This window comes from Pseudorca crassidens, chromosome 1, assembly GCF_039906515.1.
Source record: "Pseudorca crassidens isolate mPseCra1 chromosome 1, mPseCra1.hap1, whole genome shotgun sequence".
In the NCBI taxonomy this organism is placed as follows: Eukaryota; Metazoa; Chordata; class Mammalia; order Artiodactyla; family Delphinidae; genus Pseudorca; species Pseudorca crassidens.
The window spans coordinates 173359274-173382964 of NC_090296.1; the positions used below are offsets into that span (position 1 = coordinate 173359274).

Genomic DNA, 23691 nt, shown 5'->3' on the forward strand with positions numbered 1-23691 from the left:
TTGTGTTTGTGACATGCCTAGTGTAGGGCTGAATGTGCAGTAGGTGCTCAGGAAATACTTGTTCAGTGGGTGACAGTTGACTAACTGAATAACTGAATGAAAGGCGGGGAGGAGGGGTAGATAGGATAGTTCAGAACAGGTTGGAAGGATCCTTGAATCTCATTTTCATGCTCTTGCTGTCGAAGCATGAATGGTGCCTAGGCCAGCATAGCTACTGTTTATGAGTTCCTCTGCTGGGTACCTGGGTAATTATCCTGCACACCCTATGAGGTCAGTGTTACCCACACAGGCTGAGGAACAGACTGAAGTGGCCCCTTTAGAGCTGCAGGGTCTGCTACCCCAACCCAGGTGGCTCTGTCTTGAGTCTGCTGCTCCCTTCACAGCACTGTTTTTAGTTTTCATCAGTACTGGAGAACTTGCCACTGTCTGGTCCCAGACAAGCGGGGAGATAGGCATGGGTGGGACCCGATTATAGCGTCTGTGGGAACCGTTATTCCTGGTCAGAGGGTCACCTCCCTTGCTCTTGGCTTCCTCAGGTACTGGGAAGACCTCCACCCTGGTCAAGTACGCTGAGAAGTGGTCTGAGAGCAGGTTTCTGTACGTGACCTTCAACAAGAGCATCGCCAAGCAGGCCGAGCTCGTCTTCCCCAGCAATGTCATCTGCAAGACCTTCCACTCCATGGCCTACGGGCACATCGGGCGCAAGTGAGCATCATGGTGCCACTGTTGCCATTACGTCCAGTTACTGCTCTCACGTTGCAGTCAGTACACCACAGTGACTCGGAGAAAACTTAGTGCTTTGTCTTCACTTACAGGCAGGGAATATGGCTATAGATTGAGTAATTTTTACTTCACCCCATAGAGATATATTGCTACTGAGGGAAGCTTAACACTGTCTCACTGAGGGAGGCATTTTCATGTCTCGAACTGAGGCACAGAAGGTCAGAGTGACTTGCCTAAAGTTCAGGGCATCACCAGTCTGGTTGACCCATTCAGGCTTTCCTCAGAAGCTGGAGGGGAGAAGACGGGGCTGAGGGGCACTTGTTCCAGGCACCCAGGGCCTCTGAGCCATGTCCCCTTGGACGAGAAAGCTTCAGGGAGCTTCGAGGGTCCCCCCCTGGGGCCTCCTGGAGTCTGGTCCACACCTTGGAACAGTGGTATCTGCTGTGAGCCACTTCGTCTCCTGGGTTATTAGATGTGAATTCTGGAAAGCGTAACGGAGCCCTTTCCAATCCTACGAGGACCTCACTCAGCTCCTCAGGCTTTTTTTTGTCACCTGTATGTGCCACTTCCAGTGACCTGGTGGTGTCATTGGAGAGAAGGGGGCAGACCTGGGGGAGACACTAAATCGCGAGTTGCCACAAAAGCCAACCCGGTGCCTTTGGGACGTGCATTGCAGGTACCAATTGAAGAAGAAGTTGAATCTCTTCAAGTTAACCCCCTTCATGGTCAACTCTGTCCTCGCTGAAGGGAAGGGTGGCTTCATAAGGGCCAAGCTAGTATGTAAGACTCTGGAAAACTTCTTTGCCTCGGCTGACGACGAGCTGACGATTGACCACGTGCCCATCTGGTGTAAGAACAGCCAGGGACAGAGAGTCATGGTCGAGCAGAGCGAGAAGCTGGTGAGTGTCTCAGTCCCTTTGGAGTTAGGGCTCGGGAGGAACAAGGGCTCAACACGGTGCCAGCTTGTACTGGTCTTTGATGTCTTTAGAGCTGCTGTCAGGAGGTAGAGGTGGAGGGGAGACCCTAGGCCAGTTGTGCTGGCTGCGAAGTGTACAGGGTTTTCTGTGAAGAGCACTCATCTTGCTTAGACCTCAGCCTGGTCCTCCATTTCACAGATGGGGCTCCTGCCCAGGGTGTATAAGAGCTCGTCGTGGGGTCTGCTGGTCCAGGGTCTAAAGATGTGATTCTCTTTTCTAATTTTTATCAAGTCTTTTCAGTCATTGACCACACTTTTTATGAATTAACTGTCGGTCATAAATCTAGAGGAATCATCCAGCCTTTCTTGGTTCATCAGATGCTGTGCTCCCTGAGCGATGCTCTACCTCTGGGTGTGGTCCAGCCCCTGGCTTTTCCCCATCTGGGCGCCTGACGTTGACATGAGGCCCTCGTGGAGCCGGGGGAGGCCAGGGGGTGGCTGCCGTTCACCGTGAGCTGGGGCCTTTGCTTTGACCCCTGCACATGGACATGAACTCCTGATTTCAGGGTCATGACCTTCACATCACCGTGTCACTTGCTTTCTAGAACGGTGTCCTCGAAGCGAGCCGACTTTGGGACAACATGCGGAAGCTGGGCGAGTGCAAGGAGGAGGCTTACCATATGACGCACGACGGTACGCACGCGCCCAGTCCTGAGCCCCGCCGTGGACCCGCCTCATTCCGATTTCTGACTCTTCTGCCCCTTCTTGTAGGCTACTTGAAACTCTGGCAGCTCAGCAAGCCTCTGCTGGCCTCTTTTGACGCCATCTTTGTGGACGAGGCCCAGGACTGTACCCCAGGTGATAAACCATTCAGGACACCAGTAGTCCCAAACACATAGCAACAGTGTTGTGAATGTGTAAGAGGACACGTGTGTGCATAAGTCGATGATTCTTGTCTGTCATGAGGAGGAGCGCGTGACGCTTAGTCATTCAGAAACCCTTTGCTGTCTGACTGTGGATTTCAGCACTTGTCTCTCCACCCCCACCCCTCACCCAAAGGAGACTTAATTTTCTCTAAATGTTTTGCTTGCGTTATTCTTAAAATATTGGCTGAGCCTAGGTCACCACATGATTGGGTTGAGACTCATGTGGAGGGGGAAAAGGTAGTCAATTTAGAGTGAACAATTTGTGTTGTGTATTTTTCCAGTGGCTGATAGAAAATAGTGTGACTTGGTCATTTTGGGGCCTTAAATTATAATATCAGAGAAGATAACTTGCCTCATTTTATATTTGCCTATGTGGTTTCTTATACTCAATAATTTGTTCAGGAGTAAAAATAATCTGCATTCGTAGGGTTAGAAGCTGTTTCTTTTGTTTGTTATAAAATCATTTCTTTGGACTGAGTGTACCTATGCTGGAGGGAAAGATAACTGTTGTCCAGTGTGCAAGCGTTTTCATCCTTTTCTGTCTTAAGTTTGGTTTCTTTTTGCTCCGTGGGTTGGTGTCGCTTCAGAGCCCTTACTTTCCATCTTCTTGGTCGCAGCGATCATGAACATAGTTCTGTCTCAGCCATGTGGGAAAATCTTCGTGGGGGACCCACACCAGCAGATCTATACCTTCCGAGGTGCAGTCAACGCTCTGTTCACAGTCCCTCACACGCACGTCTTCTATCTCACACAGGTAAGCGCTGTCTTTTCTTCCCAGTCCCCAGACGCGTATATACATGCAAGCCTTGTGGCTCCCCACCCTGGTTCTCCGGTGTTGACTACGTGCCAGGCCCCGTGTAAGGCTTTTCATGAGGCTCACTGTGTGTAGCAAATCCGTGCCTCTAAGCAGTGGCTCTCCGTGGTTCTCAGGGGGTCTGCAAAGTCAAAACTGTTTTCATAATAGTTATCTGCCTCTTGCACTATGTTGACATTTGCACTGATGATGCAAAGTCAGTGGTGAGACTGTGGCTGAGAATCTCGGCTTTGGCACCAGCCGGTCCTAGCAGTTGCCTTATTCTTCACTGCAAGGCACTGAGTCAAAAAAGAAAGTAGGCAGTTCACTAAGAACATATTTCGTTTTTAAGAGTACTATTTTTTTTAATATTTATATTTATTTATTATCTTCATTGTAGCACACAGGATCTTCTGGTTGCAGCATGCAAACTCTTAGTTGTGGCATGCATATGGGATCTAGTTCCCTGACCAGGGATCGAACCTGGGCCCCCTGCATTGGGGGCGCAGAGTCTTACCCACTGGACCACCAGGGAAGTCCCTACTAAGAACATCCTTGATGGCACAGGAAAAATGATTAATTTCATTACTGTAGACCCTTGAGTCCGTCTCTCTCACAAGTCTGTGTGATGAAATGGGAAGTAGGATGAAGTCCTTCTGCCCCTGCAGTGTGCTGCTGTCTGACCAGGAGCACTTTTGTGATTGTGTTGTGAGCTCCACCGCTGCTTCTTTCGTTTGTGCTTGAACGAGCAGCTGACAGACCAATTCTGGTTATTCAGACTTGGGGATTTGGCATTTTCTCAAAAACGCATGCTATGAGCTGTGACTTCAAGGAAAACAGCTGACATGTGTATTGCCGAAGATAAACTTGCTTTCAAGTGAAATCCAGATTTTGGAAACCTTGTTTCCAGCATGAGCATGGCAACTCCTGGGGCCTTGATTATCTGGAAAAGCTGTTACATGTTCCTCCCCTTTTCAGCACTCATCTTTGTGAGGCTGTCACACCAGGCTGGATGCAGACAGAGCTCTGAGATTCGGCTGTCTTAAGCTGGGCACTAAAAACATTTGCAAAAATGTAAAAACAGTGCCACTCTTCTCTCTAACTTATGTTTTGGAAAATACCATTTAAAAATTTTTTTTTTTATTTTTTGGCTGCGTCGGGTCTTGTTGCTGCGCGTGGGCTTTCTCTGGTTGCGGTGAGTGGGGGCTACTCTTTGTTGCGGTGTGCAGGCTTCTCATTGCGGTGGCTTCTCTTGTTGTGGAGCACGGGCTCTAGGCATGCGGGCTTCAGTAGTTGCAGCATGAGGGCTCAGTAGTTGTGGCGTGTGGGCTCTAGGGCACCGCCGTGGGCTCAGTAGTTGTGGCTCTCAGGCTCTAGAGTGCAGGCTCAGTAGTTGTGGCGCATGGGCTTAGTTGCTCCATGGCATGTGGATCTTCCCGGACCAGGGCTCGAACCCGTGTCCCCTGCATTAACGGGTGGATTCTTAACCACTGTGCCACCAGGGAAGTCCTGAAAAATACCGTTTTAAAAATATGTTCTGTATGTTATCATGTAATGGGGTTATTGTTATATTGAAATGCACTAAAGTTGCTAATGTGGTAATTGTAGGTAGGTACAACTCACGTAAATGATAAGCATCTTTGGGTGCTCACTAATTTTTTAAAGTATGAGGAGTCCTGAGACTAAAAGGTGTGAAAACCACTGCTTTTAAGAACCTCACTTCTAGTAAGAGGATGTGAGACTGCCAGCGAAAGTGCCAGCGTCATCTGAACTGTGTTCTGTTCTTTTCTAGGAGGCCCTGTAGCCCACTCAGTGACCTTATTTCCTGGAGTTTCCCTTGTTTGCTGTAGTGACTTAGGGTGGCGTCAACCCAGAGGAATTTTTTTTAATAGACGTTTTTTAGTTTCAGATATATAGAAGAGTTGAGAAGATAGTATGGAAAGTTCTTACACATCCTACATTCAGTTTCCTTTATTATTCACGTCTTATATTCGTGTGGTACATTTGCTACAGTTAATGAACTACCGTGGATACATTATTATAAACTAAAGTCCATCGTTTATTCAGATTTCCTTGGTTTTTTACCAAATGTCCTTTTTCTATTCCAGGATCTTATTCAGGTGACCCTATCTGCATTCAGTTGTCAAGTCTTCTTAGGCTCCTATTGGCTGTGCTCTGTGGTTTCTCACGCTTGTCTTTTTTTTGGACCTTGAAGAGGACTGGTTAGGTGTTCTGTCGGATACCCCTCTGTTGGTGTTTGTCTGGTGGTTGCACTGATGTTTTGGGAGGAAGGCCTTGGAAGAAAAATTGCCATTTTCATTACAAGGTATTGGGGGCCCGTACTGTCAACATGGTTTATTTATTTATTTATTTATTTGAAAAATATTTATTTATTTGGTTGCACTGGGTCTTAGTTACGGCAGGCGGGCTCCTTAGTTGTGGCATGTGAACTCTCAGTTGGGGCATGCATATGGGATCTAGTTCCCCAACCAGGGATCGAACCTGGGCCCCCTGCCTTGGGAGTGTGTAGTCTTACCCACTGCGCCACCAGGGAAGTCCCCCATCAACATGATTTATAACTGATGATGTTGTCTTGGTCCCCTGGCTGAAGTGGTGCTTGGCAGTTCCCTTCACCGTGAAGTGACTCCCCCCGCCACCCCTCCACACTGTGTGCCTTGGAAGGAAGTCATTGCCCTCAGTGCTCACTCGGGAACAAGAGTTGGAGTGTCTACATAGATTATTCGGAATTCTTCTGCAAAGGAGATTTTGTGTCTTCTCTTCCATTTATTTATTCGTTTATTTATTTGTGTCAGCATGGACTCGTGGATCTTTATAATTTGAGTTATGGCTCACTTAGAATAGTTCTATAGCAACAAAGTACTGTTTGTTGAAAGTCTTGCTTTCCTTAGGCTGTGTTATTGATATTCACCAAAGTACATAATACTTCATTACCTTAAGTTATAAGTGAATGGAAAAAGGCAATAAATACCACGAGTTTGGGCAAGAATGGTGTCTTTCCAGCTACAGTGGTCAAGGGATTAGTGTGTTGGGCTGCGTTTTGAAGTTACTGCCATGCAGCACGGCAGGGGGAGGGCAGGAAACGCTCAGGAAATGGTGATTAGTCCCGTGGCCGGTTATGTAGGGTTTGAATCGATGTTGAGGGAGCCTCAGGGGGCAGGGAGAGACCCCCTTCCTCCCTTAATTTTCTGTATAATATACGCTTCTTTGTTAGAGGCAGTTTGGAAAGAATGGTAGATTTGCTTAAAAGAAAAGTTTGCTGCTGGTCTCGGGGAACGAAGGGGCTTAAGGCTGTCCAGGCTGCAGGAGTCCTGAAAGTCCACACGTCACCTTTTCTTCGTAGAGTGCTCGTCCTTTTTGTGGCGAGGCACGGGGCTTGATGAACACATGAGGGAAAGATTCAAGTGGCAGAGGGAAAGAGGCCAAGTTGGGGAGGCATGAGGTAGGGGTCTCTGAGCTGCGCTGGGAGCAGTGGTAAGAAAACGACTGTAGAAAACATGGTGGAAGATTGTCAAGGTTTGGATTTGGGGGCAAGAGATAAAGAAAAGCAGGTAACTCTCAGGTTTCAAGATAGAAAATGCTATTCTGAAAACTTAGAATGGTGATTCTTTGCTTGCCAAGCTCCTGTTCTGTGTAAGTCAGTTTACAGTAGGGAATTTCCAAGTACCCATTCCAGGTCGGGCAAGTCAGAGATGCTCAGTGGGGTTTGGCGAGGCCAGGCCTTGGCGGTGGTAGCAATGCGCTCACGTTCTTCAGGGGGTGTTAACTCCTTTCATTGTGTTGTTCTCCCACAGAGTTTTAGGTTTGGTGTGGAAATTGCCTATGTGGGAGCTACAATCTTGGATGTCTGCAAACGAGTAAGAAAAAAGACTTTGGTTGGAGGCAACCATCAGAGTAAGGCTTTCAGTTACACGTATTTGTTACACAGATTAGCTTCCCTCTTTATCTGGATTTGCCCTAGAGTTTGTGCTCTCTCCCAAAAGGTGGCATTCGAGGTGACACGAAGGGGCAGGTGGCCCTGCTGTCCCGGACCAACGCCAACGTGTTTGATGAGGCCGTCCGGGTGACGGAAGGAGAAGTGCCTGCCCGGATCCACCTGATAGGGGTAGGAGTGCGTTTCTGTTCTCTGCTCTCGCCCGGAAACATTGCCGACACACAGAGCCATTGAAAACGGCCCACATGTCCAGGCTTACTCTGCACACAGGCATTTGGGTTTGTGACTGTTCCCGAGCCTGCGCTGTGAAGTCCTTCCCCCTGGCCATTCTGGTCCAGCGAGTCCTGTAAAGTCTGGCCCAGCAAGGACTGTGGACCTTTTCCTCTGATATTAAAAAAAAAAAAAAAGAATGCCCTTCTAACCTGTGTGCATGCGGGGCTGCCAGCTGCCTGTGAGTGTCCTGAGGTGTGATGATCAGTCGTGTAAGACAAGCGAGGTGAGGGCACAGCTGGGAGGTGCCCGGGGCTCCAGATGCAGAGTGGACACTGGTTCTAGCTCTGCTTCTTCACTAACTGTGTGTGGCTTGTGGCAGGCGACTCAGCCCCTCTGTCTCTGGGACAGCGACACTGCCTGTTTCACAGGGAAGCTAGGAGGGTTGAGTGACATGTGTACGGCGTTTTTAACTCTTGGAAGCAAGAGTTTTATGTCTAAGAGACATTCACCCGTTCATGTATGAAAAAAATATTTTCTAGGGCCTACTATGTGTAGACCCTCAGTACATACAGTAAGTGAATCAAAATAAAAAATTTCTGATGCTCCTTTTTTTAATTTATAAAGATTATGTAACCAAGTTACAGAAGTTTTGGAAATTAAAAGGAAAAAAATCACCCTTAATCTCAGTGTTTTATGTAAAAATTCTCATTTTCGCTAATTATTTATGTCTTTGGCCTTATAGTTGTGTATTTTTACACAATTGCATTTAGAGTGTACAAAAAAGAGTATGTGTTTTTTACTCCACCCACGAGCATATTTTCTCCCATGTTGCTATTTGAGTGACTTTACAATACTTTCTCAGTGGATGTAGCATAGTTTAGCCATCTTTGTTATTGTAAGGAAATGGTACTGTTGGAGCATCTTCCACGCCAGGCAGGATGTGAGCTTGTCCTCTCCCCTGTCTCAGTCCCACATGTGTCATCCCGCTTGATCACTTCTGGTTACGTTATAATCTGTACTGTCTTATTTTGGTCTCAGTTTGATGTTAATGTTTTATGTGTCCCTTCCCCAAATGATCTAAACCCTTGGAGTGTGGAGCCTTTGTCCTGGGCCCCAGTCAGCGCTCAGTACACGCTTCCCAGTAGAGGTGGGCTGAACTGGGAGGGTCAGGCCCTCTCCTCCAGGAGCTGACCTTTTAACAGATCCAATACCTGTAGACAGTCTAGTTCTTTCCTCAGAAGGAACAGCGGCGAGTGTTTGTGCTCCACACTCAGTATTCAGGTCTCATCTGTCTTCTTTGCTGCAGCTGTTTTATATTCGTGGAAGGTAGATGATTTAAATTGCCTTCTTTGACATGAAAGCAACATGCAGCTAGTTCTTGCCTTTTTTTTAAACGTAGGAGAAGTCTGAGGGAGCAGCCAGAGCTTAGCACTGGGTCATCCCGAGTTTGCAGGCTGCATTGTAACCTCTGCTTTTGTGCGTAATGAAGGTTCCCACTCGATGTCTTTATGCTTTGGGTGCAATTTGAGATCTGTTTCCAAAAAAACCGTCTCATTTCAAAATCCCACCTCTACATTTGCTTTACTTTGTCCTGTTAACAACAGTAACAAAAATAAAACAAAATTAAAAACAACAAAACACCAAAAAATTCCCACCGAAAAACTTTTTCAGGGGATTAAATCATTTGGATTGGACAGAATCATTGATATTTGGACGCTTCTTCAGCCGGAGGAAGAACGGAAGAGACGTGAGTGTCCTCCTTGCTGCGTGGGGTGGACGCAGGCACACAGTGGCGGGGTAGAGGAGGGCGGGCAGGTTCTGAGTCAGTTCCCGTTTGCTCTGGAGGAGCCAGTGTGGCTTCTTCTCATCAGCGGTGGGATGCCAGAGACCTCCTGTTTTCAGAGGCACCGATGGCTCTTTCCAGACCCTTTTCTCAGGAGTCTAAGTTTCTCTGTCACGCTGGCCCCTAGGCCGTCTTCCCCACCATCTTTCTGTCTGCCCGGGTGACCTCACACACTGAGACTTCTGCATGGGCCCCATGTGATCCTTTCTAATTTTCTGTAGCGCTTTCGTTTTTTCATTACTGCACAATTTCGAATCCCTGAGAAGCAGACAAGGATGTCAGCAGGGCTCTTGACCCTAAGTTTGGAGCTGGAGGGGCTATGGCACAGGTCACTGCGCTGACTTGCCCAGGCACCCACGGCAGGCTAGTGATGCCGTCGAGCCTGGACCTGGGTCTCCAGCTCTGAGACCATTCGTTTATCATGTGGTCAGTGAGGAGTGCACGTCGGTGCAGCCTGTGTCACCTTGACCCCTACGCCTGTTCCCTCTAGGAAACCTCGTCATTAAAGACAGGTTCATCAGAAGGTGGGTGCACAGAGAGGGCTTCAGTGGCTTCAAGCGGTATGTGACTGCGGCCGAGGACAAGGAGCTGGAAGCCAAGATTGCGGTCGTGGAGAAGTACAACATCCGGATTCCAGAGCTGGTGGAAAGGATAGAGAGATGCCACATAGAGGACTTGGACTTTGCAGGTGAGGGACACGGGGGCTCTTCACTTCCCCCTGGGGGCGGGGGCAGCCCGCTTCCGGTGCCTCTTGCCAGCGTGGACATCATGGGTGACTAGGGGCGGCTGTGTCAGTGGAACAAGGCTGCTGTTCTCCTGTGGCCCCTTTATTTCTGTTCTACTTCCAGCCCGTAGAAGGGGCTCCCGAGTCCCATCTCTGCTACCGGCTGACCCTTGGCAAACCCCCAGCCTCTTCTGGGCCTCTGTCCCCTCGTGCGTAGGAAGCAGGCGGTGGGCAGCCGCCATGAGCTCTGGACTGGAACTCGGCCGTGTTCGCAACACCTGCAACGAATTTCTACTTTCCCCTCGTCTTTTTTTTTGTCTCTCCCTTTTTTATTCTGACTGAGGTTTCCTCTTTCCCCCTTTTTCTGCAGAGCCGCACCCAGGCAAGAAAACGTAATTAGCATTTTGAGAGTGGTGGAAAGTGTAAGCTTTTCACCTCTTTCCTTTCTTTCCCAGTCACCCCCTCATCTGCCCGTCCGCTGTGTTTCTGTTCCAGAGTACATCTTGGGCACTGTGCACAAGGCCAAAGGCCTGGAGTTTGACACTGTGCATGTCCTAGATGATTTCGTGAAAGTGCCTTGTGCTAGGCACAACCTCGCTCAGCTGCCCCACTTCAGAGTCGGTAAGGAGACCGCTGACGCCTCACTGCAGGGCTGCCTTGCTTTTTCTTGCACGGTGTGGCTCCTTGGAAGGATCCTTCTAGAACAAGAAAATCCTCCTGCTCCTAAATTTGTTGTTTTTAGACTGTGTGTTTAGAAAAACTGAGCCTCCAGGGTCCACCTCCCTCAGGGCTGCTCGGAGGGCAGCTGTGTTTATTGCATCCTGTTTAACCTGCACCGGCTCTTCAGCTGTGGGTTTTTCCCCATCAGACAGAAGCTTTAAAACAGTTTACCTGCTCGCCAAGGTGTTTTTCTTTAATTAATTCTCCTTTTTATTAAAGAGGCCCGAAAATCATACAAGGGATTAGTGTAAGCACTCTATCATTTGTCTGCTTTTGTATCAGTTTATACTCAAGGCTACCTGTTAAACTCTAAGCATCTAAGCATCAGTGCTTTTTTTTTTTTTTTTTTTTTGTGGTACGTGGGCCTCTCACTGTTGTGGCCTCTCCCGTTGCGGAGCACAGGCTCCGGACGCACAGGCTCAGCGGCCATGGCTCACGGGCCCAGCCGCTCCGCAGCATGTGCGATCTTCCCAGACCAGGGCGTGAACCCGTGTCCCCTGCATTGGCAGGCGGACTCTCAACCACTTGCGCCACCAGGGAAGCCCAGTGTTGTTGTTTTGGTTTTAAGTCTTATAATAAAACCATTTGAAGTTTTCCCACAAACAGACAAACAAAAGCTCTCTGTTAGTCATGGAGTCAAAATGTGGGTGTTCTGTGCCCCTAGTCTGTTAGAGTTTTGTTTCTTTTCGGAGTTGGTGTTTGTAGGAAAATTTTGCTTATAAAGCCAGCAAATCCTGAGGGTTTTTTGGGGCGATGGGGAGTAGTAAACTTTTTTTTTTGGCTGTGTTGGGTCTTCGTTGCTGCACGCGCGCTTTGCACATGGGCTTTCTCTAGTTGCGGTGAGCAGGGGCTGCTCTTTGTTGTGGTGCATGGGCTTCTCATTGCAGTGGCTTCTCTTGTTGCGGAGCACGGGCTCTAGGCGCACAGGCTTCAGTAGTTGCAGCACGTGGGCTCAGTAATTGCGGCACAGGCTCTAGGGCGTGTGGGCTTCAGTAGTTGCAGCACGTGGGCTCAGTAGTTGCGGCATGTGAGTCCTAGAGCACGTGGGCTTCAGTAGTTGAGGCATGTGGGCTCAGTAGTTGTGGCGCGGGCTCTAGGATGCATGGACTTCAGTAGTTGTGCATGGGTTCAGTAATTGTGGCTTGTGGGCTCTCGAGCACAGGCTCAGTAGTTGTGGTGCATGGGCTTCAGTAGTTATGGCTTTCAGGCTCTTGAGCTCAGGTTCAGTAGGTGTGGCGCATGGGCCTAGTTGCTCCACGGCATGTGGGATCTTTCCGGACCAGGGATCAAACCCGTGTCCCCTGCATTGGCAGGCAGATTCTTAACCACTGCGCCACCAGGGAAGACCCGAATAGTAAACGTTTAGATAAGAATATAAATTTCTGTAAGCAGGCTTCTGTGTTGATATTTTTTTCCCCTTTGCTTTCTTCAGAGTCGTTTTCTGAGGACGAGTGGAATTTACTGTATGTAGCAGTAACTCGCGCCAGGAAGCGTCTCATCATGACCAGGTCACTGGAGAACATCTTGACTTTGGCTGGGGTAAGAGGACAGCACGAGTTAATTTAACAACGTCCGGATTTTACCGGATTGAATAAGGGATCAGCCATCCTGGGGCCTTCGAGGCTTTTGGTTGGGGGTCTGCATCAGAAGAGAGGGGCTTCTCTTTCTTGGGTGCTTGGAGGCCGATTGCCAGTGGGGGAGGGTCCTTCCTAACCACAGAAACAAAAACCTGGGTTCTTTTCTACGTTCTTTCCTGAGTCAGTTTTAAAAGTTCTTTTTAAAACACTAACTGCGCTCACGTCTTTGGTGAGTTCTCCCTGCTCGGTTAGCGCTCAGCACTCTTCGGGAAGAACAGCAGGAATGTCCTCTGGGTCTGCACACCCTCCTTCTGCTCCCTGGTCCCTTTTGGACTGGTGGACTCCAGACTTGGACAGAATGTGTCCTGCCAGGGAGAGCGCGTGTTCAGGCACCTGTCCTTGTCACTGGTGAGAAGCAGGAAAGTGTCAGCCCTCCCTCTTTACCCCTCACAGACCAGCCCCCTCCCCCACCCCCTCATTTCCATGTCTTTTCTGCCTTTCAGGGTCTAGAGGATAAGCTGTTCAGTTTTTTCAACGCTGTTGGGTTGAAACTAGAACAGAAATTTGAGCTAATGGTTACTACTTCGTCTGTCTTTCCCTGAAGCAAAGATTCTTAAGCCTGAAACATAAAACTTACATGTAAAAGAGACTGTAAATATTCTTTTTTTTTTTTTTCCTTTTGGCTGTGCTGCATGGCTTGCAGGATCTTAGTTCCCTCACGAGGGATTGAACCCTGCATTGGAAGTCTTAACCACCAGATCGCCAGGGAAGTCCCTATAAATACTCTTTTTTCCTTAGCCGTCTCCCAAACGTGTGAGGTTTTGTACAGTAGGAGGATTTAGTCCAAGTGCTGTAGTGCGTGTTCTCTCAGAGGTGAGAACACTGGGAGCCGCGGAATCTCAGCTTTGCTGCTCACGGCTTGGGGCCTGGGCTGGGGGAGATGGGGGGCAGTGGTCCTTTCTAGTAAGTGGTGTCCACAGTCTCAGAGTTGGTAAGTGGTGGTAACACAGAACCCTGATGCTCATAATCGAATATCTGTTGAGTGTCTGATGTGTTCCAAGTGCGTGTCTAGGCCCTGGGGTGTGATAGTGGGCTGGAGAAATTCCTCCCCTCACAGAGCCTGAGTTCTAGGACAAGAGATAGATGGTGAACAAGTTAGCAAATAGCATTTCTCTTCACATTCTTGAGGAGGAGTGTGTCAGCGCTTAAAAGGGAGAAATTGCAGATGAATATGCTGTATGACCTGTCGTGGCAGCAAAAGCTTCCTGTGTGAGACTGATGACCTTGCATTTTTATTGCACTTTTCTCTGAACCCTCTCTGGCACTTGTCTTCCATGCCTCTCTAAGACAGGCCTGTTTGGCCATAAGAATGTTTCTGGAATTTGAAGTCAGCTGCATGCTTCCCCAGCAGCTTTGCTTCGCCTGGGCCTCGCTGTGTGTAACAGCTAATGTGTCAGCGCTTAGAACTGTAAGCCTTTTTCTTTGGCTGCACCCTTGGTGGCACCTGGGTCACCCAGTGGGGTTTCCAGAGATGACTTAGAGCAGAGTGCTGCCATCTCTTTCTGTCAAGGGCCAGACGGTAAATATCTGAGGCTTTGCAGGCCTGCAGTTTCTGCTGCGTCTTCTCAACTCTGCCACCACAGCAAAGAGAGCTGTGGGCCATCTGTTAACAAACGGTGGGCCACGTCCCAATAAAACTTTATTGACAGCAGCAGATGCTGGTCTGGATTTGGCCCCTGGTTGCAGTTTGCTGACTCCTAGTGTAGAGATAAGCATGGCTTTTTTTAACCTCTAAAACCAGTACCCTAGGGAGTGAAGTAGGAGAGTAATTTTTATGTACAAATGATCTGTACCTACTGTGTGAGTTTTTGCATAAACTTTGATCATAAGTAATTTTTATTAGAACCTGTAGTATGGTTTTCTTGTAGAACCTGTGTTATGGTAGTGGTTAGATCTGTAACAAAAGCAGATTGTCACATCCGTGACTTTTTGGGGTTTTTTTGCGGTATGTGGGCCTTCCACTGTCGCGGCCCCTCCCACTGTGGAGCACAGGCTCTGGACGCACAGGCTCAGCGGCCATGCCTCACAGGCCCAGCTGCTCCGCGGCATGTGGGATCTTCCCGGACCGGGCCACGAAGCCGTGTCCCTTGCATCGGCAGGCGGACTCTCAACCACTGTGCCACCAGGGAAGCCCTCATCTGTGACTTTTAATGGAGGTCTTGTAGAGCAGTGATACTTCACAACATGGGCTACATAAGGAAAATTTTGAGACGTTTTAAAGTTGAGAAAATGGTATATCGAATTTCCGTGTACAAATCACCCATGTGTATATTTGGAGTCCACATCTCTAAAACGCCCTGGACCTTTCTCTCGTAACCACGGTCCCATTTTATATCTTATAAAATTTATGGTGATTCCTTATGGGCTCTACTACCCATTCTGCACTCATACTTTTATGATTATCTCAGAAATGTCTTTTACAGTTGATTTGTTCAAATTAGGACCCAAACGCATGTTTGGTTATAAGGTCTTTTAAGCTTCTTAATTTAGAGCAGCCCAGGACCCCCTGCGTCCTTTCTGATGCTCCTGTCTTTTTGTGGAAACCGAGTTGGTTGTCCCCCAGAACGTCTCCCGTTCTGGGTTTGTTCTGCTGTCCCCCGCCCTGGGCTCCCCATCACTGGAAGTCACTGCAGGGGCATGACTGGATTTGGGTCTAACTGTTCTGGCCAGAATCCTCCATGGGGGGTGGGGTGGGCAGGGGGCTTTGCTTTGTGTTGCATCCCATCAGGAGGCAGTGATTTCAGATTCTCTCCCTCTTAGTGATGCTCAGACTGTTTACCTTTTTAGTAGACAGGGCTAGGAAATCCGTATTTTTGAAAAGAAAAATCAACAGTTCTGATTATTATCATACTGATAATTCCAATCGCAATTTTTAATTTAAACTTCTTGTTGTTAAACGTGACACAAATGTATAAAACACACGGGCGGGTGCAACTAGGGGTGAGGTGGGCGTCCACCCAGGTCAGGAGAGTGGGTCTGCCAGCTGTCCCCACTGCCTTCCTGGTGGCCTCACAGCCAGCACCCCCACCCCACCCCCACCCCCGGGAGTAGCCACCGCCCCAGCTGTGACCACAAGCACTTTCTCACTTTTCCTCAGAGTTTTTTGCCGAGTGTGCACCACAGACAGTGAAAACCTTTTCTTCACCTGCTGTCCTTCTGCTCCCCTTTCGTGAGGCTGCTCTGTGTCCGCACTGTTGGAGCCGGTGGCCAATTACGTTTATAAACCTCATCACTTGTGGTTTTCCAGCCCAATCAGATTTAACCTTTAAGGATTTTTACTTCTTTTAAATGCTTGAATATTTTCTCTTACACTGAAAATCTTGGTTCCGAACAGTATTTATTACTTACTTATTTACGCTATTCTGTGTATAAAAGTTTTAATGTAATACCAGTATTACTGTTGGCAGAATACTGTATGGAATTTAAGATTTCCTACCAGCTCTGTTTCCCCACATTCCACTGAGGATGTGCAGTCAGAAGAGCATGTTCTGAAGGTGCCTGAGATGAGTCTCTCTTTGTGTGGTATGATCACCAGTTTAATTGTAGGCAGATATGTTTCTTTGTCTACACTTCCTGAAAGAATTGCTTTCCTGTTTGATTATCTTTTTTGAATGTATAAAATTTACGTTTTCAAAGTGAAAACTTTGTAACACATGTATCCCCGAGAAGTCTCATTCCCTCCCTGTCTCCTGCAGACTTTCTCTCCCTCCATTGTTGATAGCTAGTTTTTATTTATTTTTAAATTTTTGGCTGCGTTGGGTCTTCGTTGCTGTGCACGGGCTTTCTCTAGTTGCGGCGAGCGGGGGCTGCTATTCATTGTGGTGCGCAGGCTTCTCATCGCAGTGGCTTCTCTTGTTGTGGAGCAAGGGCTCTAGGCGCGCAGGCTTCAGTGGTTGCAGCACGCGGACTCAGTAGTTGTGGCATGTGGGCCCTAGAGCACGTGGGCTTCAGTAGTTGCGGCATGCGGGCCCTAGGGCACAGGCTCAGTAGTTGTGGCACACGGGCTTAGTTGCCCTGTGGCATGTGGGATCTTCCCAGACCAGGGATTGAAGCCGTGTCCCCTGCATTGGCAGGTGGATTCTTAACCACTGTGCCAACCAGGGAAGTCCCGATAGCTAGTTTTTAAAAATTAGTTTTTGATTTATCCTTCAGTATTTCTTTTTGCAAATATTGGCAGATATGTGTATATATATTCTTCTGTTCTCCTTTTTCACAGAAAGTAGCATTCTGTAATATTCTGTACCTCACTTTGTCACCGAGAAATAGACATGGAAATCACTCTTTATCAGTTCCTTTTTTTTAATACATTTTTTAATAAATCTTTACTGGGGTATAATTGCTTCACAATGTTGTGTTAGTTTCTGCTGTATAACAAAGTGAATCAGCTATATGCACACACATATCCCCATATCCCCTCCCTCTTGCGTCTCCCTCCCACCCTCCTTATCCCGCCCCTCTAGGTCATCACAAAGCACCGAGCTGATCTCCATGAGCTGTGCAGCAGCTTCGCACCAGCCAGCCATTTTACATTTGGTAGTGTATGTATGTCAGTGCTACTTGCTGACTGCATCCCAGCTTCCCCTTCCCCCCCTGGGTCCTCAATCTGTTCTCAACGTCTGCATCTTTATTCCTGCCCTACCACTAGGTTAATCAGTACCATTTTTCTAGATTCCATATATATGTGTTAGAATACGGTATTTGTTTTTCTCTTTCTGACTTACTTCACTCTGTATGACAGACTCTTGGTCCATCCACCTCACTACAAATAACCCATTTTCGTTCCTTTTTACGGCTGAGTAATATTCCATTGTATATACATGCCACATCTTCTTTATCCATTCGTCTGTCGATGGACATTTAGGTTGTTTCCATGTCCTGGCTCTTGTAAATAGTGCTGCAATGAACATTGTGGTACATGTTATCTTTTTGAATTATGGTTTTCTCAGGGCTATATACCCAGTACTAGGATTGCTGGGTCATATGGTAGTTCTGTTTTTAGTTTTTTTTTTTTTTTTTTTTTTTGCGCTACGCGGGCCTCTCACTGCTGTGGCCTCTCCCGTTGCGGAGCACAGGCTCCGGACGCGCAGGCTCAGCGGCAATGGCCCATGGGCCCAGCCGCTCCGCGGCATGTGGGACCCTCCCAGACCGGGGCATGAACCTGTGTCCCCTGCATCAGCAGGCGGACTCTCAACCACTGTGCCACCAGGGAAGCCCTGTTTTTAGTTTTTTAAAGGAGCTGCATACTGTTCTCCATAGTGGCTGTATCAATTTACATTCCCACCAACAGTTCAGGAGGGTTCCCTTTTCTCCACACCCTCTCCAGCATTTATTGTTTCTAGATTTTTTGATGCTGGCTGTTTATCAGTTTCTAAAGCTCTTTCTCCTTTTTACAGCTGAGTAGTATTCACTGTGTCCATTTATCATGATTTATGTAGCTCCTCACTGATGGGTATTGGGTTCTTTCCAATCTTTTGGTTTTAAAACTAATGCCACAATGCATAATCTTATGCACAAGTCATGTTCTGTTTTTGCCAGTGCTTCTTGGGGATACATTTCTATAATCTAAATTTCTGGGTCAAGGGTAAATGGATATGTCATTTTTCTAGGTATTGCTAAATTCATCACATGGATTTTATACCTTAGAGTCCCACAAGTTATGTATTAGAGTCTAATAGGCTTTTTAAAACTAACTGGAAGCTTATCAGTTGGTCACTGCATATATTTTATGGGGAAAATGAATTTTCTCCATGGAAAAAAGAACACAGACTCTAGAAAAATACTTCCCCCTTACTGAGGCTGGGCTGGGAAACATCTCTTGGCCCACAGGGTGGGGGGCTCTGAGGAAGCCCCGGAAATATTGCCCATTTGCGTGACTAGATGTTTCTAAGTCTGAAGGACCTTGCGTGAGGACTTCTGCTTTTTCTTTATCGCAGCTGCAATATGAACCAATTTGGGGGCATCCTGTTTCAGAAGTGGCTAAGTCTACCCTCAACTCATGGGGGATCTTGGAGGTTCTGGAGGGGGAGAGGAGGGTAGTCACTGGAGAAGGTGAAAGCAAGTCGTGCCTGGTGAGGATTTAGAACAAAAGGGAGCCCTTGTTTCCTGCTACCTTATCACCTGTAAGGTGATGAGCCATCCTGGTCTCCCCTGTAACCAAAAGTAGGGCAGGCAGACTCCTTTTTCTCTGACTCCCTTAGAAAATCTAGGTAAACACCTTTTGTTTCTTTAAGTTTTGAGGAAGCGAGGGGATCATTACATTATTGAATTATTAAATGACGTGGAGTTATGCTGGTTGCTCAAAGACGCTTCTCAGCCTCAGCATCTTGGATTCTGAACCCAGCCCTCACGGGTCTCTCCTTAGAACAGGGCCTGCACAGAGTCAGCACTCAGTGCGCATTTGTGGGATGAGGGACAGCAGCATCCCCTCCTGTTGAGAGGCTTTGCGGGGCCAATTCTACAGATCCGGGTCAGACTGGGTCCTCCACGTGGGCGCTCTGAGACCTTGGCAAGTTACTCATTGCTCTGTACCTCTGTTTCCTAGTCTGTAATACTGGCAAAACGGCGATCACCGCACCTCAGAGGAGACGGTTAGAGAAGGGTTATGATGAGCTGATGAGATAACTGCATTACAGTCGATTGGGAGAAGCGTCAGGGTCCTCAGAGATGGCTACTTGTCTTTGAGACGTTGACCTCCAGGGGCAGGGGCCGAGGGAGGCCTGGCATTTAGGAGGAGATTAATAATAAGCAGGACATATAATAGTAAATCATAAAACAGGTAAATCTGATTGCATCGAGATGTAAAGCTTCAGTGTGATAAAGTAACAGCTAACATATAGTTAACCCTTAAAAAAAACCATCTTTCGTGATGCAGTTGTCGTTTTGCCAGTTTTACTGATAAGAAAACTGAGGCACCGAGTAGAATCACCTGCCCAAAGGTGCACTACCCCAAAGTGGGTAGACTGGGCTGTGAACTGAGGTGAGTCTGCAGGGCCTCTGCCCTTCACCGTGCCGGCCGCTGCTTTGCATGAAGTTAAAAGGCCCGTCACGGAGTGGAGGGGACACTTCCCCCATCCGTCCTGCATGTGCTTACTAAGCGCAGCTGTACTCAGCACTGTACTGGGCACAGTGCTGAGGTCGTGGGCATGAGCCAAGCATAACTCTGCCCTCCTTGAGCTTATGTGATTGTGGAAGAGGACCCACACAGTCATAAAGAACTGCACATTCCTGAGACACAGGCAACCTAGTGGGTAAATGGGCAAAGGAAGCCCCAGGGGCCAGGGAATCTGTTAAAAAATTTATATTTATGCAGCCTCCTTGATGGTCAGGGAAATGCAACCTAAAATTGTCTGATGGGTGAGAATGAAGAAGTCTGTCCTTTCAGATTCTGGCCAGGATGGTCGGGGGTGGGCACTGGTTCTCAAAGTGTGGTCAGAGGAACCTTCTGGGAACCTTTCACAATACACACTGTACGTGTACTCCGTGCTCTTCTCATAATACTGGGTAGTTACTTGCCCTTTTCCCTCAGTGCTCTCACAAGTGTACAGTGGAGTTTTCCAGAGGCCACATGGCATGTCGTCACCACAGATTGAACCCAGAGGCAGAGATGGGAGCCCAGTTGCCGCCTTTTAAGCCGGACATGAAAGAGATTTGCAAAAATGTATAGCAATGCTACTCTTCTTCTCGTTAAAGTTGTTTTTTTTTTTTAAATAAAAACCCTGCAATTATTTGAGCCATTATTTAAGTGTTACAGGCAGTAGAACACAACGCCTAATTGACATATTAGCTGTCCAGTCTGTTTATTTACTTTTATTGAGCTGGTTTGTTTTCATGGTACCCTTTGTTTTTTTTCTTTTTTGGCCACACTGCACGGCGTGTGGGATCTTAGTTCCCCAACCAGGGATTGAACCCGCGCCCCCTGCATTGAAAGGCAGAGTGTTAACCACTGGACTGCTGGGGAAGTCCCTTGTTAAGGTTTTTTTTAATACAGTTGTTTTTCATAAAAATATACAGGTTAACATATGATAGGTTTATTATGTTATGTTTTAAATGAATTAATAAACATTTTAAAACGTTTGGGACTTCCCTGGTGGTGCAGTGGTTAAGACTCCAGGCTCCCAATACAGGGGGCCTGGGTTCGATCCCTGGTCAGGGAGCTAGATCCTACATGCATGCCGCAACTAAGAGTTCGCATGCATCAACTAAGGAGCCCATGAGCTGCAACTAAGACCCGGCACAACCAAAAAACAAAAGTTTAAATTTCTAATCAGGTAAACATTAGTAGCTCTAACTCATGGAAGCAATACCTCTTTGGAGCCTTTAATGTTTATTAGTGTAAAGGAGTCCCGAGACCAAAATGTTTGAAAACCACTGCTTTGCAGCAGTGTTTTTCCAACTGTAGATTGCAATTTATTAACGACTTAGGAACCTAGTTAGTGGGTTATGATGATCTTTAAAAAAAAAAAAGGGAAGTGGAGTAAAGTCTAAAGGAGGAATCAGTCCACAGCATGTGAGGTTACATACTATTTTGTGAAACTGATTTCAGTCTTTCATACATTCATGTGTGTGTATGTAGAATTGTAGTGCTGAGTGGATTTCTTGGTGTGGATCGGGGTCAGAAAAGGTAGAAAGCCCTGGAGGACCTCATGCATGTGTGGGTGGGAAATCATGTACAAGGATGTTCATTGCTGCGTTATTGGAAATAATTTGGTAACATCAGTCTCCACACAAAGGGACTGTCTTAATAAAATGTGGGAGAGTGAGATGATTGAATCCTGTACAGCACTTAAAAGAAATGTACTAGGGCTTCCCTGGTGGTGCAGTGGTTGAGAGTCCGCCTGCCGATGCAGGGGACACGGGTTCGTGCCCCGGTCCGGGAAGATCCCACATGCCGCGGAGCGGCTGGGCCTGTGAGCCATGGCCGCTGAGCCTGCGCGTCCAGAGCCTGTGCTCCGCAACGGGAGAGGCCACAACAGTGAGAGGCCCACATACCGCAAAAACAAAAACAAACCAAAAAAAACAAAAAGAAATGTACTAGATGAGAAGCAAACTAATAGTATAACACTTACGTAAATAAATACCTATAAGATGACACCTTATGTTCTTAGAAATATATGTTAAGTGTAAAGCCAGTTTAGAATGGATTGGAAAGGATTCATGCCAGATTCATGATGCTGCTTTCCCCTAGGGAGGGACTGTGATGACAGATGGGCAAAGGGGACTCCAAGAAAATCTCTAATTTTATTTTAGAAAGGATTTCCCAGCGTTAGATTGGGAATACTAGTGTTTATTTATTTTCTGTTCTTTCCTAAAGCAGGTAGCCAGATCCTGAAAGAGAGAAAAACCATATAAATCAGAACTTTGGACACGGATTTTGCAAAAATTGGATAAATAGCCAGTTGTAATCCAAAAAAACATGAAATCATAATTATTTTGTCAGCAAGTATTTGCAGTCTTACTGGTGTGCCAGAACCTTGTTAGCCTCCTGTGGGGCAGCAGCAGACCAGACCCTGGTCCCTGTTCTCATGGCATTTCCCGTCTGGCATTTGATCTGGGTGCCCATTGTGTGCAGTCGCTGAGCACTTAGCTCTCGGTGTTGTGTGTCTTCCTCACAACAGCCGGGTGAAGTGGGTGCTGGCTTCTGTGCATTTTACAGATGGAGAAACTGGGGTTTAGAGAGGTTGAGTGTTTGCCCCCTAGGACAGCCAAAGACTTGCAAGATGGTAGTGGGCAGGACTGATGTGGGCAGGTCTTTTAAGCTCATCTGGGCTGTAAAGAGAATATACAAGTCATCCTTAATGATTCAGGCACAGGTCAGCCTAAGATAAAATCCAGAAATAGTCCTGAAATATCATTATAGCCAACAGTTTCACATTTGTCCATTAAACCTTTCCTTTTTAAACTGACCATTTTAGCAAGAATCCAGCTAGACTGGGTCCAGCTGTGAGTGTTCTCTTGGAGACGGTGTTACAGGCAGGAGGAAGGTAGAGAAACGGAGGGAAGATGCAGGGGTCAGTGCTCTTCTCATTCCGGGACTTGTGCAAGGTCTACAGAGTGTTGACAGCCCTCAGCTGTTGGGGTGTCCAAGTAGGAAGTGGCAGAGGCATTGCTGTGACTCTTGTCCTCACTCTTTCCTTCCCAGGAGTATTTCTTGCAAGCAGAGCTGACAAGTAATGTTTTGAAGACAGGCGTGGTCCGCTGCTGCGTGGGGCAGTGCAGCAACGCCATCCCCGTGGACACCGTGCTCACCATGCGGAAGCTGCCCATCACCTATGTACGTGTCTCGGCCACGACCTCTGCTTTCCGTAGGATTTAGTTCAGTCGTCTTTGTGCCCATCTGGGTTGTGGGTGAGGGAGGTGAAGGGGAAGCTCGTCCAATCCTTCCATGAGGAAGGCCCAGAGGTGTCTGGTGGGCCTCAGTGTCACAGACGCTGGACCCAGTGGGGCCAGGCTGGGTGACCACAGTCTGGGAGGTGGGCTTGTGTGGACACTCAGGTGAGGACAATTTACCTGGGGGCCCAGTTAGGTTTTTCTTGGCTCTTCATCCCTTGCCTTGATACGTTCTGGGGGATTTGATAGAGCAGAGTCCACCCTGGGCACTTGTGCTGGGGGAGGTACGGCCTCAGGGCCACACAGGCGGGTCTGAAAGCATCAGTCATGATGGCAGTGCTGGTGGTGGTTGGTTCACGCTTCTTGGTGGGAAACGCTTGCCCTTCAATTGTTCCCCCTGCTCCCTTTTTCTCATCCCGCCCTGCAGAGCAACAGGAAGGAAAACAAGGGTGGGTACCTGTGCCACTCATGTGCAGAGCAGCGCATTGGGCCGCTGGCCTTCCTGACTGCCTCCCCCGAGCAGGTGCGCGCCATGGACCGCACCGTGGAGAACATCGTGCTTCCCCGGCATGAGGCCCTGCTCTTCCTTGTCTTCTGAGGTGCAGGGAGCTCTCTCCTCCGGCCGGGATGCTGGGCAGACTCCTGCCTCCGTGGACGGCGGCATGGGGGGCTCCCTCCCCGAGACCGGACTCACTCACAGAGCATCTTCTGAGGAAGATGAAGCCGACTGGAGCTGGACTTGCCGTGTCTCCACCCCTGGAGGTAGCCAGACCCCACTGCCCCTCCTCCACCCCAGCAGGCCGGGGATGCAGGGGATGGTCTTTTGATAAAAAAAAAAAAAAAAGAAAAAAAACAGAAAAATTATGTATTTAAACTTTTATTACAAGGTTTCGATTAAACAGGCATTGTAGCACTGGC

The 23691-nt window shown here is 47.9% G+C and overlaps 1 protein-coding gene across 1 annotated transcript in view; it reads left to right on the plus strand.

The window, feature by feature from the left end:
- FBH1 (F-box DNA helicase 1) overlaps positions 1-23691 on the plus strand; it is a 45110-nt gene extending 21419 nt beyond the window's left edge. Inside the window, exons 9-21 of the mRNA XM_067700511.1 lie at positions 537-705; positions 1400-1622; positions 2245-2332; positions 2411-2497; positions 3183-3319; positions 7171-7270; positions 7360-7481; positions 9195-9270; positions 9857-10054; positions 10586-10711; positions 12243-12349; positions 22586-22717; positions 23201-23691. Of these exons, the coding sequence (XP_067556612.1) occupies positions 537-705; positions 1400-1622; positions 2245-2332; positions 2411-2497; positions 3183-3319; positions 7171-7270; positions 7360-7481; positions 9195-9270; positions 9857-10054; positions 10586-10711; positions 12243-12349; positions 22586-22717; positions 23201-23371 (1736 nt within the window). The 3' untranslated portion in view covers positions 23372-23691. The remainder of the gene's footprint in view (positions 1-536; positions 706-1399; positions 1623-2244; positions 2333-2410; positions 2498-3182; positions 3320-7170; positions 7271-7359; positions 7482-9194; positions 9271-9856; positions 10055-10585; positions 10712-12242; positions 12350-22585; positions 22718-23200) is intronic.